Below are 16,103 nucleotides of genomic sequence, written 5' to 3' on the forward strand. Positions count from 1 at the left end.
AATGACAGGTGGCCACTTGCCCTAACTGGCAGGACTGGAGAAACCTCCTATCACTTTTTTTTTTTAATATTTTGTAGATTGTAAGTCTTTGTGGGCAGGATCTTCTTTCCCTGTCTCCCTGTGTACCAGTCTTTTATTCACCTACTTTTATTTATGTACCTGATTTTATGTTATATTTTTGTATGTTAACTGTTACAGATCTTACCACATTCCTGTACCATTTTCATCACCTCCCGCACATCAGTGATGCCAAGTTGTGACAGCCAAGCATCAGAGTTCAGTGGCATGCTAGTGATGCGGTGGCCCAGCAGCACCAAAAACTACGGACTGTCGGGCCAATCAGAGGCGGTCCAGCACTCCGAGTTGACTTTGGGTGGGGAACTTAAACGAGCCACTATCTCCCATAGCTACCCCGTGATAGTTTATAGTTATACCCATCTATGTTCGCATTTTGTCACTAATGTATTCCGGTGTACCTTACCTCTTCTTGTTTTTCCCCTGATCTCAGCTGTCTCTTGAATTTGTAGTGCTCCTGTTGGTATTTCTGACCTACACTTGTTTAAACAGTTCCATCTTTTGTCTCTCAATTTCTCCTATATTTGCTCTCTCAGTTTTGACCCTTGACTAGATATCAGACTTTTTTTTTTGTTCCTGATTTGTTGCTCATATGTTCCCGGTTGTTGCTGACGTAAACTATAGACTATTTTTCTGTGATTTCCCCAGCAGTGTAGGGTCTGTTGCCCAGTTGGAGACTGCCGTCTTTGGTGGTACGTCAAGTAGGCAGGGTCCGAGGGCCGGGCTTAGTTAGGGCTCACTGTTGCTCCCTAACGTGACATTAACACCTTGCACAGCGCTTTGGAATCAAGGGATACCCTTTTAATGTTGGCTATGATATAAAGGTGAAACAACAGCTTGCTGTATATGAGGCTGTGTAGCTACAGATTACTCAGAGACCCTGAAATTGCCTACTAAGGATATGTGTGCATCAGAACTGGACCATGGAGCAATGGAAGGAGCTTGCCTGACGGGATATTTTACATTTTTTGCACGATGCTGTTGGTTTTGTGTTTATTGCTTTTCTGAGGAAAATGTTGCACTAGGATACACTATGGGAAGGTAGCAAGCGGGTAGAGGCAATAATATGTTATAGTCAAAGCATCAGCCTTCATGTGGATGCTCCTTTGATATTTACCATTTATGTAAATTTTATGGCAACCCAGTATACAACCTTATGGCAACAGTATTCCCTAAGAGCAGCGGCCTCTTTGAGCAGCATAATGTGCCCTGCCATACTGCAGACATTGTTTAGAAATTCCACAGGTCTTACCCCTATTGGGCATCTGTGGGCTCAAAACAAGTCAAAACCACCTCAAAGTGTACAGGAAATACAATCGCTATGCCAAGATTGAAGAGAAAGGTGATAACTACTGTAAACTAGATTTGCATTTCCAGGGAAATACATAGTGCTTGAAAAGAGCGCCCCTTTACCAGTGACTTCCATTTAACTTTAACCCCTTAGCGACCCATGACGTATCTGATACGTCATGGTGCCGCTCGGGGTGTTCAGAGCGGGGTCCTGCCGGGACCCCGCTCTGAACGGCGCTGATCCCGGCTGACACGTGCAGCCGGGCAGTGCCTCTATTAGCCGGCGCGGGTCCCGTTGCCGCAACGGCTAATTAAGCCTCTAAGTGCAGCTGTCAAACCTGACAGCTGCACTTAGAGGCTTCAGACCTCACGTCCCTGGTGTCTAGTGGGACGGATCTCCCCCCCGCGATGCGATCGCGGGGGGGAGATCCGTTCTTCTGCCCGTGCCGGGCCTCAGCGTCGGAATGACGCTGATCCCGGCTCGGCAATAGATTGCTATGGCCTGCAGCAGGCCATAGTAATCTATGACCGATCTAATCGATCTTTGCTGTGTATATACACAGCATTGATCTCTATGAGAGATCAGTGCTGTCTATATACAAGTCCCCCAGGGGGGCTTCTAGTTACAGTAAAAAAAAAAGTAAAAAAGTGTTTTTATTAATAAAAAATCCCCTCCCCTAATAAAAGTCCAAATCACCCCCCTTTTCCCATTTTATAAATATAAATTAATAAATAAATAAATAAACATATTTAGTATCGCCGCGCACGTAATCGCCCGAACTATTAATTAATCACATTCCTGATCTCGCACGGTAAACGGCGTCAGCGCAAAAAAATTCCAAAGTGCAAAATTGCACATTTTTGGTCGCATCAAATCCAGAAAAAATGTAATAAAAAACGATCAAAAAGTCGTATATGCGCAATCAAGGTACCAATAGAAAGAACATATCATGGCGCAAAAACTGACACCTCACACAGCCCCATAGACCAAAGGATAAAAGCGCTATAAGCCTGGGAATGGAGCGATTTTAAGGAACGTATATTTGTTAACAATGGTTTGAATTTTTTACAGGCCATCCGATACAATATAAGTTATACATGTTACATATCATAGTAATCGTAACGACTTGAGGAACATGCATAACAAGTCAGTTTTACCATAGGACGGACGGCGTAAATGCAAAACTCCCCGAAATCAAAACAAATTCGTTTTTTTTTTTCAATTTGACAGCGCAAATGATTTTTTTTCCGGTTTCGCAGCATATGTTATGGAAAAATAATGCCTGTCATTGCAAAGTACAATTGGTTTCGCAAAAAATAAGCGCTCATATACGTCTCTAGGTGAAAAAATGCAAGCACTATGGACTTTTAAACTTAAAATGGAATAAGCAAAAGCGCAAAAACGAAAATAGGCTTTGAATTTAAGGGGTTAATCCTGGGTGCCGTCCCTTTAAGAGCGACTTGGGTCCCATCCCTTTAAGAGCAACTTGGCTCCCGTCCCTTTAAGAGCGACATGGGTCCCTTTAGGAGCGACCTGGGTCACTTTAAGAGCGACGTGGGTCCCTTCGCTCTTGAAGGGACCCAGGTCACTCTTAACGGAACCCAGGTCGCTCTTAAAGGGACCCAGGTCGCTCTTAAAGGTACCTAGGTCACTCTTAAAGGGTCCCAGGTCGCTCTTAAAGGTACCCAGGTCGCTCTTAAAGGGACCCAGGTCTCTCTTAATGGAACCCATTTCGCTTTTAAAGGGACCCAGATCACTCTTAAAGGGACCAATTTCACTCTAAAAGGGCCCCAGGTCGCTCTTAAAGGGCCCCCGTTGCACTTAAAGGGACCCAAATGGCTTTTAAAGGGACCCAGGTTGCTCTTAAAGGGACCCATTTCGCTCTTAAAGGGACCCATTTCGCTCTTAAAGGGACCCAGATCGCTCTTAAAGGGACCAATTTCACGCTTAAAGGGACCCATTTCACTCTTAAAGGAACCCAGTTCGCTCTTAAAAGGACCCATTTTGCTCTTAAAGGGACATATTTTGCTCTAAAAGGGACATATTTCGCTCTTAAAGGGACCCAGGTCGCTCTTAAAGGGACCCAGGTCGCTCTTAAAGGGACATATTTCGCTCTTGAAGGGACATATTTCGCTCTTAAAGGGACCCAGGTCGCTCTTAAATGGACCAATTTTACTCTTAAAGGGACCAATTTCGCTCTTTCAAAGGGACCAATTTTGCTCTTAAAGGGACCCAGGTCGCTCTTAAAAGGACCCATTTTGCTCTGAAAGGGACATATTTCGCTCTTAAAGGGACCCAGATCGCTCTTAAAGGGACCCAGGTCGCTCTTAAAGAGACCCAGGTCGCTCTTAAAAAGACCCATTTTGCTCTTAAAGCGACATATTTCGCTCTTAAAGGGACCCAGGTTGCTCTTAAAGGGACATATTTCGCTCTTAAAGGGAAATATTTCGCTCTTAAAGGGACCCAGGTCGCTCTTAAATGGACCAATTTCACTCTTAAAGGGACCAATTTCGCTCTTAAAAGGACATATTTTGCTCTTAAAGGGACATATTTCGCTCTTAAAGGGACCCAGGTCGCTCTTAAAGGGACCAATTTCCCTCTTAAAGGGACCAATTTCACGCTTAAAGGGACCAATTTCGCTCTTAAAGGGACCCAGGTCGCTCTTAAAGGGACCCATTTTGCTCTTAAAGGGACATATTTCGCTCTTAAAGGGACATATTTTGCTCTTAAAGGGACATATTTCGCTCTTAAAGGGACATATTTTGCTCCTAAAGGGACCCAGGTCGCTCTTAAAGGGACCCAGATCGCTCTTAAAGGGACCCAGATTGCTCTTAAAGGGACCCAGATTGCTCTTAAAGGGACCCAGGTCGCTCTTAAAGGGACCCATTTTGCTCTTAAAGGGACCCAGGTCGCTCTTAAAGTGACCAATTTCACTCTTAAAGGGACCAATTTCACGCTTAAAGGGACCAATTTCGCTCTTAAAGGGACCCAGGTCGCTCTTAAAGGGACCCATTTTGCTCTTAAAGGGACATATTTTGCTCTTAAAGGGACATATTTCGCTCTTAAAGGGACATATTTTGCTCTTAAAGGGACCCAGGTCGCTCTTAAAGGGACCCATTTCGCTCTTAAAGGGACCAATTCGCGCTTAAAGGGACCCATTTCACTCTTAAAGGGACCCAGGTCGCTCTTAAAAGGACCCATTTTGCTCTTGAAGGGACATATTTCACTCTTAAAGGGACATATTTTGCTCTTATAGGGACATATTTCGCTCTTAAAGGGACATATTTTGCTCTTAAAGGGACCCAGGTCGCTCTTAAAGGGACCCATTTTGCTCTTAAAGGGACCCATTTCGCTCTTAAAGGGACCCAGATCGCTCTTAAAGGGACCCATTTTGCTCTTAAAGGGACCCAGGTCGCTCTTAAAGGGACCCAGGTCGCTCTTAAAGGGACCCATTTTGCTCTTAAAGGGACCCAGGTCGCTCTTAAAGGGACCAATTTCACTCTTAAAGGCACCCAGGTCGCTCTTAAAGGGACCCATTTTGCTCTTAAAGGGACATATTTTGCTCTTAAAGGGACCCATTTCGCTCTTAAAGGGACCCAGATCGCTCTTAAAGGGACCCATTTTGCTCTTAAAGGGACCCAGGTCGCTCTTAAAGGGACCCAGGTCGCTCTTAAAGGGACCCATTTTGCTCTTAACCTCTTAAGGACATAGGACGTACCGGTACGTCCTATGTCCTCATTAGCACTTCAAAGCGGGGCCGCGCGGCGGCCCCGCTTTGAAGTGCCGCGATCCCGGGTGCCGCGTGTAGCCCGGGACCGCCGCTATTAGCGGGCACGGTCCGATCGCCGTGCCCGCTAATTAGCTAATCGGAGGCAGCTGTCAAAGTTGACAGCTGCCTCCGATTACCGGAGGCAACGTTTCCCTGGTGTCTAGTGGGGGAGATCGCTCCTCCGGGACCTTGTCCCGGAGGAGCGATCTCCGTTACTGATGCCGGCCGGGGACGCGTCCAAGATGGCGCCGTCCTCGGCTCGGCACTCGTTTGTTTCCGGCTGCAGCAGCCGAAAGCAAACGAGTGCCGATCTCATGGATCTCTGCAGCATATCTATGCTGCAGAGATCTCAATGAGAGATCACAGTGTATATACTAGAAGTCCCCCAGGGGGGCTTCTAGTATATGTGTAAAAAAAAAAAAAAAACGTGTTGTTAATAGTAAAAATCCCCCTCCCCTAATAAAAGTCTGAATCACCCCCCTTTCCCCAGGTTTTAAATAAAAGTAAACAAATAAATAAATAAATAAACATGTTTGGTATCGCCGCGTGCGTAATCGCCCGAACTATTAATTAATCACATTCCTGATCTCGTACGGTAAACGGCGTCAGCGCAAAAAAATCCCAAAGTGCAAAATTGCGCATTTTTGGTCGCATCAAATCCAGAAAAAATGTAATAAAAAGCGATCAAAAAGTCGTATATGCGCAATCAAGGTACCGATAGAAAGATCACATCATGGCGCAAAAAATGACACCTCGCACAGCCCCATAGACCAAAGGATAAAAGCGCTATAAGCCTGGGAATGGAGCGATTTTAAGGAATGTATATTGGTTAACAACGGTTTGAATTTTTTACAGGCCATCAGATACAATATAAGTTATACATGTTATATATCGTTTTAATCGTAACGACTTGAGGAACATGCATAACAAGTCAGTTTTACCCCAGGGCGAATGGCGTAAAAACACATTTCCCCCAAATAAAAGAAATGCGTTTTTTTTTTCAATTTCACCACACTTTGAATTTTTTTCTGGTTTCGCAGTGTACTTTATGCAAAAATTCAGCCTGTAATTGCAAAGTACAATTAGTGACGCAAGAAATAAGGGCTCATGTGGGTTTCTAGGTGGAAAAATGCAAGTGCTATGACCTTTTAAACACAAGGAGGAAAAACCGAAAACGTAAAAACGAAAATGGGCCATGTCCTTAAAGGGTTAAAGGGACCAAGGTCGCTCTTAAAGGGACCCATTTCGCTCTTAAAGGGACCCAGATCGCTCTTAAAGGGACCCGTTTTGCTCTTAAAGGGACCCAGGTCGCTCTTAAAGGGACCCAGGTCGCTCTTAAAGGGACCCAGGTTGCTCTTAAAAGGACCCATTTTGCTCTTAAAGCGACATATTTCGCTCTTAAAGGGACCCAGGTCGCTCTTAAAGGGACATATTTCGCTCTTAAAGGGACATATTTCGATCTTAAAGGGACCCAGGTCGCTCTTAAAGGAACATATTTTGCTCTTAAAGGGACCCAGGTCGCTCTTAAAGGGACATATTTTGCTCTAGAAGGGACCCAGGTTGCTCTTAAAGGGACCAATTTCACTCTTAAAGGGACCTTGGTCGCTCTTGAAGGGACATATTTTGCTCTTAAAAGGACCCAGGTCGCTCTTAAAAGGGACCCGGGCCGCTCTTAAAGGGACCTTGGTCGCTCTTGAAGGGACATATTTCGCTCTTAAAAGGACCCAGGTCGCTCTTAAAAGGGACCCGGGCCGCTCTTAAAGGGACCCAGGTCGCTCTAGCGACATGGGTCTCTTTAAGAACGACATGGGTCCCATACCTTTTGGAGTGTCCCGTCCGTTTAAGAGCAACTTGGGTCCCGTCCCTTTAAGAGCGACTTGGATCCCTTTAAGAGCTACATGGGACCCTTTAAGAGCGACTTGGGTCCCGTCCCTTTAAGAGCGACTTGGGTCCCGCCACTTTAAGAGCGACTTGGGTACCTTTAAGAACGACTTGGGTCCCTTTAAGAGCGACATGGCTCCCGTCCCTTTAAGAGCAACTTGGGTCCCTTTAAGAGCGACATGGCTCCTGTCCCTTTAAGAGAGACTTGGGTCCCTTTAAGAGCAACTTGCGTTCCTTAAAGGGTGACCTGGGTCCCTTTAAGAGCGATCTGAGTACTTATAATGGTAAAGATCATTGCTCGGTTACCATGACAATCTTACTCATGTCGGGGAGACAAAATCGTTAAGGACCTTCCATATATTACATCTTCTATTGGCCAATAGTGGACATGTGACTGTGGATGGTGTGATACATTGCATGACGAGATCTTAGAGTTCCTATTGGCTGCTATATTTCAGCTATTTGCATATGTGCTGTGATTGGCTGTTAGCAGTTAGAGTGTGGCCATTATTTGCAATGGGCCATTATTTTCTATGGGAAATTTGGGGTCGTTTAACGTAAATTTCTAAAAAACGACAAATCCGATCGAAACGAAAAATAGATAGCACACCACACACCGCCAAGGGCTTCGAAACGCAGTTTGAACGGAGTGTGTGCACAAAGCGGTTCGGGCTGTATTACGCGCAGAAAAATGGCTGGAAGAAGAAGAAGAAGAAGAAGAAGAAGAAGAAGAATACGGATTACAATATAGTGCTTTTCAAGCACTATAATGATTGGTAGAGGTCCGGTCACAAAAAAATAGAGGTCCCTTAAACCTTTAGTGAATGGAATGGCAGCTCAAGTGCTGCCCTATTAAGTCTCTATAGCAGGGGTAGGTAACCTTGGCTTTACAGCTGTTGCAAAACTATAACTCCCATTATGCCTGGGAAGCTAAAGCTTTAGCTTTGGCTGTCCATGCATGATGGGAGTTGTAGTTTTGCAACAGCTGGAGGGCCAAGGCTCCCTACCGGTGCTTATGGGCTTCTCACTATGTACAGGACTCATTATCTTTGGAAGACAATTAATAAAGTAGAGTCCATAATACCTCCATTCCCTCTGAAAACTTATAATCTTGGCATATTCCCTTTAAAGAATGTGTTGTCTTGGCACCACATTTCATAGGACACCAGGACTGTTTAAGCTGAACAAGGGGGGCATACACAATAGTAGGCACAAGGTTTCATGTTATGGTTCATTGTGTACATTTTTATTTGAAAAAATCAAAATCTCAACTGTTTTCATAGACAATGTATTAAAAAAAACCAAAAAAAACCAAAGATGAATAGTTGCAGTCACAACACAGTTACAGTTAGAGTTACAACAATATAAACAGTATAAGATAGTATACAGCATCATAAAATATTATAAATGAGTGCAAATCAATAAGAAACATCATAGATATTAATAGCACATATAAAATATGGCATTTCACAAATAAACCTATCCACAGGCCCTGCCCCCTACAAGTGAGGCACTGCATAATGGTCAACCAAAAATTGGCCACTGTCCTGTAAAAAAAGTTTTCAATAACACATGGTCCATCTGATATCAAGATTCCCTGAAATGCCAAACTGTCCCACATTTTTGTTTCCCATAGAATTAAATGGGATCATTCTGGTTGTCTCAAAAACGCCATTGCTGTGTGTATTGCTGTATTGCTTTCTGGCGTTTTTGTCACCTTTTGTGGTTCAGCAACTAGGTCATGTGATAGCAGAAGAAAAAAAGTTCATCACTTAAAAAAAAGTATCAACCACAAAAAAGATCATTCACAAATAAAGTCAAAAACTCCAGAAAAAATGCAAATGCATGAAATAAAAAACACCATGCACTGCATTGCCAGTTTTTCTGTTGTTTTCTTTTTGGCCTGAAAGACGCCAGACAAAAGGTGTTTGTGAGGGCACCCTGATGCTGGTTTCACATATGGAAGTTTCTTTGTACAACTGTCACTGTAGTGTTTTTGCCAAAACCTTTGAAGTCACTGTGTAACCCACAGACGGTTGTGACGACAACCTCACAGTCACAGAAAATCCATCCAGTAATCGTGTTGCAGGACAGGCAGTGGCAGTGATTCCTGGTCACACATCTTAATAAAACTTGCATAAAATTCAGGTTATAGGCAATATAACCAGATAAACAACTTGCATTTTGCTTTCAGACAACATTTTCTATTGACACTGTTCACACCTTGAGGAAAGTTGTTTTTTTTACATAATAAACACACAAAAAATAGATGTTATGGTAAGGTCTTTTTGAGCAAAGCACCAATCCACTTAGCCCCACCCAAGTTTGACAATTCTGACTTCCTTTAAAGCAACTCTGTACCCACAATCTGACCCCCCCCCCCCAAAACGCTTGTACCTTCAGATAGCTGCTTTTAATCCAAGATCTGTCCTGGGGTCCGTTCGGCAGGTGATGCAGTTATTGTCCTAAAAAACTATTTGGCAGCCCCGTGCCAACGGCCGGGGCTTAGATTGTGTATGCATTAGGCTGGCACAAACTCTCTGTCGCTCCTCATCATTAGGAATGCTCCAGGCAGATTGTCTCCTATTCCCCACCTGTGTCATCGTTAAGACACCTGTGCAATGTTCAGACAGGATAAAATGTTCCAGTGACATTCCTAATGATGAAGAGGGGAGGAGGGATGGAGGGTGCAAAGTTAGGGTACAGATATTCCTGTTGGGCATGGGGCTGCAAGTTTAAAAGTTGTTTTTTAGGACAATAACTGCATCACCTGCTGAACAGACCCCAGGACAGATCTTGGATTAAAAGTAGCTATCCGAAGGTACAAGGGGTTATGGGGGAGGGGGGCAGATTGTGGGTACAGAGTCGCTTTAAGGTCTTAGAGATAGTTTTATTATCTCTCTTGGTATAATCTAAGCCCTGGCTATGCTAAAATTGGCCTAAAATACTTATTGAAATTTTTTTTAACAGCAATTTTTACATCAGTATTTCTTAAACTGTAAATGATTGGATTAATTGTTGGAATGACTACTGTGTAAAAGACAGAGATTATCTTATCATTCATTGGCAAAAAATCTGAAGGAGGTCTGAGATATGTGAGCATCAGGGTGCTGTAGAATATAGAGACACAGATCAGGTGAGATGTACAGGTCGAAAAGGCTTTACTTTTTCCTTTTGAGGAACTGATCCCTAGAATAGTTAGCAGAATATTTGAATATGAGTATAGGATGGTGCAAAGGCAGATGACAGAAGTCAATCCTCCGAAAAGCAAAATGACCACCCAGTTCAAAAATGTATCAGAACATGTTAACTGGAAGAGTGGCGGGATATCACAGTAGAAATGGTCAATCACATTGGCCTTCCAATATTTTAATGAAAAAATAAAACTGATGTGAATTAAAGAGTTCAAAAATCCTGCACAATATGCACCGACCACCAATAATCTACATACTGCATTGGACATGATGGTTACATAAAGCAAAGGCTGGCGTATTGCTACAAACCGATCATAGGCCATGGCAGCTAATAAGTAACTCTCTGTGGTTGCTGAACCTCCAAATAAGAACAACTGTGCGGCACATCCACTGATGGATATGGTTTTAATACTCCGGGTAAAGTTCGCCAGTGTGTTTGGAGTTATAACAGAAGTGTAAAAAAGATCGAGCATTGCCAATTCACTAACAAAATAATACATAGGAGTCTGCAAATTAGCCCCGAGCTTTATAGTTAAAATGATTCCTACATTACCAAGAAGAGCAAAAATATAAAGTATCAGGAATACCAGGAAAAGGATAATCTCTAGGCCAGGGTTTTCAGTCAGACCTCTTAGGATGAACTCGGTGTTTCTTGTGTGAATACTGCAATTATTCATTTGTGTTGCTGCAGAAAAGAGGATATATTTTTTATAACAAAAAACTATTAGGAATAAAGATATAATAAAGCGACGGCTTCTAGTTTTCAAGAAAATAAAGAATCACTAACAAAAATTCTCTTTAATACTCTCCCTTTATCTACATGCTACACTTTATGTCAATTTGTGTGTCAGAAACACTGCTGATTTATTGCAGAGCTTTCTCATTGGCTTTAATGGGTAAGTTGAAATTTACATTAAATAGGCACTATGGTGGATTCAAAGGAGTGTGCACACTAAGGAATCCGGGCGATCACCCACCGTGGATTCTGCCACTTGCCCCTGCTTGCGCCCGCGCACATCTCCACCTGTGCCATAAACTCCATTCTATGCACAGGCAGATTCCGCCGTCCGCCCAAAAAATGAACAGGTTCATTCTTTGGGCAGACGGTGGAATCTGGCTGTGCACAGAAAGGAATCTATGGCACGGACGGAGATGCGCACAGGCACAAGCGACGGAATCTGTGGCGGGTGATCCACCCGGATTCCGTAGTGTGCACATACCCTTAATGTGGAAACACTGTGGATCAGCAGCAATGTTGTGGCAACATCATGCAGCTATTAGACAGTTTAACTCTGAGCAAGTAGCCAGGGACCTATCATCACTCGGCTCAGCCAGGGATCATTGCGAGTGGTCTCTACTGGCGGACCCATGGCAGTGGGAATGATAAGAGGCGCCGGCTTATGACAGCTCTACTGGCCATGATGTGAGAGAGGCATTCAGAGTTGGAAAATAAGAACAGCAAAGCTAACACAGTACAAATAGTTTGTAATCTCTCTCATAGTCTGTAAACTCTTGCAAACAGGGCCCTTACTCCTCTTGTATGGTTTCATAATTGTGTATGTCTGTAATACCTGGTTTTTGTCTATGTATGTATTCCCCAGAAATGTAAAATGATGAGGAATCTGTTGGTGTTATGTAAATAAAAATTATTATTATAGTCACCCACACACACACATTAACATCTTCCTGCCTTAATTGTGCCCTATCCACTATTACTGTATCTAATAGTCGCTACTGACATCTGTTGCTAAACCTAATACTCACCCTTGTCCCGTGTTGCTGTAACTAATAGTCATCCCTGTCCACTGTTGGTGAACCTAATAGCCTCCATTACTGTAGCTTTAGTCATTACTGTATCTGATGCTGTAGTCTGTCTCCTGTTGCTGTACCCGATTGTCACCGCTGTTACTGTATAAGAAATTTTCAAAATTTACTACTAAACTTCTAAGCCCTATAATGTCCTAAAAAGTAAAAGGACCTTGACCAAATAATGCGACAGACTGTAGGCATATTGTAAATGTGAATTATTATGTTGCGTTACATACAGAGAATTTCAAACTTAGAGAAATGCTAATTATCAAATTTTCTATGACATTTTTAGAGGGTTAATGTATCAACCAAGACATACTACTAGTATGAAGTAAATTTTGTCATGAGAAAACATTCTTAGAATTACTTGGATATGTTTAAGTTTCACAAAGTTATTAGCTTTACGCCAAAAGTGGCTGTGGCATTAATGGGTTAACAGCAAAAAAAAAAAAAAAAAAAAAAAAAGTCATTTATGATGTTGTGATCTTACCTGTTTTCAAACAGATCTAGATTTTTTTGGTGAAATGCACTACAGGTAATTGGCAACATATAAGTAGATGTAACATGAAACCTGAAAAAAAGAAAATATATTAATATCAAAGTAAAACATAAGTTGACCATTGCAATAAAACCAGTAATGGATCTTTTTTTAGATATGCCTGGGGAGGGGTTGCTTGAAAATAATATCATACATTTACCTCTCTATCTACCGCACTGCTGGTATCTTACCCCTCCCTACTGCTTCCGCGTTATGCCCCATGTGATGTTGCAGGCCCACCCCCAGCCAATCAGTGACTAAGGCAGAACACTTGAAATTACACTTATGCATTCCATACACTCTTATATGCTTTGTGTCTGGTGACTAGCTCATCCATCTTCATGTCTACTGCTCTGTTTAGTATCAACAATGACTGGACCACTTCACAAATCAATCACTTTTTTGCTTCTTGTGTCATCTCTATTTCCACCTAGATTGTAAGCTCTTGTGAGCAGGGTCCTTACTCCTCTTGTCTGAACTGTTGATTAGACTTATTTTTCTGTACCCACTGTATTGTAAAGTGCTGTGAAATATGTTGGTACTACGTAAGGATTATTATTAAGTATATAATTATTTATTCCAGCTTGTAAATGAGTGTTTTAGGCCTTCTGGCATTTATCAGTTGAAAGATATGCATATTTGCTTATCTGTGCTCACTTGGATATATGCAAAAGAGTATTTGGAGCCTCAATTAAGAGTCTCGAAACACAGGACTAGCCAGATGTCCCTCCTGAGAAGGACCTAGCAGAGGAGTGGCTTCTGTAAGGAGACCCCCAAATCACCATATTAAGTGTCCCTTTCAGTCAACATCCAACACTTTTATAAGTCTAAGGACATGACAAGGGAAATACAAAAGCCATGTATCCATCCACAGACAGCTGTTTTGGGGTGTTGCTCCTCATCAGTGTGAAGTAAGATTCTGGCTAGGTGAGAGCAATGCCTAGTAGACCAATATGGCAAACAGATCACTGATCTCAGGGAGACCAACTAAGGAATATTATGGATAAAGGAATGGGCGAAAGCTTCGTAAATACCTTACAAACAATCCTGAAATGGAATTCTATGAGGCCAATCCACAGGGCCATGTTTCTCATATCTTGTACTCATGAACCACCCAGCAACCATCTGGGGGTAGGAATGCAACAAACATTGATGCACAACTTCTATATTGCATTGGGAAGTGATTAGACAAATATATTATCACAATACACTTAATAAAAACAGTGTAGTCATTTTTTTAAAACCTTGTGCATAGGAAACATTAGTGATGTTCTGCATTCTTTTTCTCATCTGGGTGGCAGTGTGGTTCAGTGTTGTTGTTGTTGTTTTTTATGGAGGAGTGGGTGGAGAGGGGGTCTAAGTTGCCTTCTTCATAGGCATATCACAAAGGAAAGGGTTGAGAAAATAAAAGATGTATATCTGGATGTAAGAGTTAAGGCCCTTTATCACAGACCATTTATTGGCAAGGTGTAAAATAATTGGCTGTGTAAAAGTGTCAGTGATCAGTGAAGGAGCTGGAATACGCCCACTCGTTGGCTGATTGCATCTTTTTTACAGGTGGTAAAATTTGTTATCGGCCATATATCTCCCTGTGTAAAAATGGGATGTGTGGCTGATAGTAATGCATTTAAATGGCCACATTAAACAATACAGTGATCATTTTTCGGCCTGGTTGCATGATTTATCGTGCCTTCTAAAGGTACTGCAAAGGAGCATCAGTATTGCTGAACGGCGCTCACTGGTGTCCTTGCACAGCCTCATATCAAGCCATGTAAAAGGACCCCATGGATAGGACAGGAATGAGTTAAATGAAATAAATAAAGGTGTTTTATGAGGATAAGTTGAAGCATTAAAAAAGAATTCTAGTCTTCTTAGATATTCCATAAACCATGCATGGGTTAATAACTTACTATCAAATAGACCTTTGAACGTACATATTTGTGTGCACATGTGAAGCAAATTAGCCCCCTACCATATCATCTATTCACCAAACTAAAATAATAATTATTTACTGAATACTTCTTATTTCAATATCATATGATAGGAATTAAGAAAGGTCCCAGCATCAGAAAGGATAACATGCACTTACCTCCTCAGCTCCAAGGCTGGTGGCCATATACCACCACTCCGGTCCCCAGCCACTTCCTGGTTTGAAAGGGGACCTGGGACCTGCTCAGCCAGTCAGTGGTAGAGGTGGGACCCAGGTACGGCCGGTGACTAAGCGGGCCTGGAATGTCCCAGGTCCCCTCTTAAACCAGGAGGTGCTGGGGACCAGGGGATCAGAGCGATGATATGCGGCCACCAGCTCTGGAGCTGGAAAGGTAAGTGCATGTTATTTTTTTCACTCTTCTCCTCCCCGGCACTTTTGAAAAAAATGTCCTTCCCCAGAATTCTCCTTTAAGAGATTACACCCAATAGTCACACTTTAAAATTTAAAGTGTAATTGTCATCAGAAATTAATAGTACAAGCAAATGTAAGAAATGCTGTAGTATATCTTATTAGAAACATTTGTAAGGGCCGCAAAAAGGAAGACCCCATAGCCTTGTATTGGCTAATTGTTCTGTAATTACGGTCCACACAGATTGCGTATCTGTAAAAATTACAGGTAGACCAAATAACAAAAAATAAAAATAACCAAATAGAAATCAATGGGCCCTCAATTTGTCCACAATTGCAAATTATTGCAATTATGGACAAATTCACGGAAATAGTGTATAAGGCCTAGGGCTATGATTCCACAACATCTTTTCATTCTTTTACATTCTTTTGGACGTTTTACGACTCCCTTTCCCTTAGCAACAAAATGCAGCCGTATTATGCAAATTACATCCTTGTGAACATAGACTAAAATTGAACCACCAACAACTTCATTGCCAAACAATTGTGATTAGCGGTAATAATATAGGCAGTATTACAATTTTCTTTTATCCCACTGACTTTCAGTACTCAATAAAAATTAATAACTACTGAGTTAATGATAACACTTGCAGTTTTGATGCAGTTTTTGAAACCAATTTTAGTACAGGATCATACAAAGAGCCTTAGGCTGCATTCACACGTCCTGTAAAATTGTCCGTGGTTGCATATCCGCAACCACTGAAATTTTAGGGACCATTCAAGTGAATGCAGCCATTCATATGATCTGTGCCACGACCCCCACCATTATTCGCACAGCCAAAAATGTCCTAGTACGGATCGCTGCATGAATAAAACAGTTTGTGTGCTTTAGTCTTTAGGTGGGTTACCCCCAGAAGAGTAATGTTTGTGATGTTAGCTAGCCTATAGCTGCATTGATCCCAAGTTTAGATCAGTTATATATTATATAGGGGTGTGAAATGCAGACCCTCCACAATTGTGTTCTATTTTTTTATTTTTTTCAAAAAGGATAAATGTGGACGTGTGAATAGCCCCATTCCAAAAATGTGATATAACTTTCTAAAAAACGGACAGCATTTGCGGACTTGTGAATGAGGCCTAACTCTTGCAGTCAGTGCTAGGGAGATTCATCAAACTAGCTTCACATGTCCCGGATTCACAGCGGATTT

At 42.2% G+C, this 16,103-nt stretch overlaps 1 protein-coding gene across 1 annotated transcript; it reads right to left on the reverse strand.

The window, feature by feature from the left end:
- Positions 1-9,939: 9,939 nt before the first annotated feature.
- On the reverse strand, positions 9,940-10,887 carry LOC138794158 (olfactory receptor 5AP2-like). The gene has a single exon (XM_069972927.1). It carries the CDS (start codon positions 10,885-10,887, stop codon positions 9,940-9,942), a length of 948 nt encoding a protein of 315 aa, XP_069829028.1.
- Positions 10,888-16,103: the final 5,216 nt, after the last annotated feature.

Source organism: Dendropsophus ebraccatus, chromosome 5, assembly GCF_027789765.1.
Source record: "Dendropsophus ebraccatus isolate aDenEbr1 chromosome 5, aDenEbr1.pat, whole genome shotgun sequence".
NCBI classification, from domain to species: domain Eukaryota; kingdom Metazoa; phylum Chordata; class Amphibia; order Anura; family Hylidae; genus Dendropsophus; species Dendropsophus ebraccatus.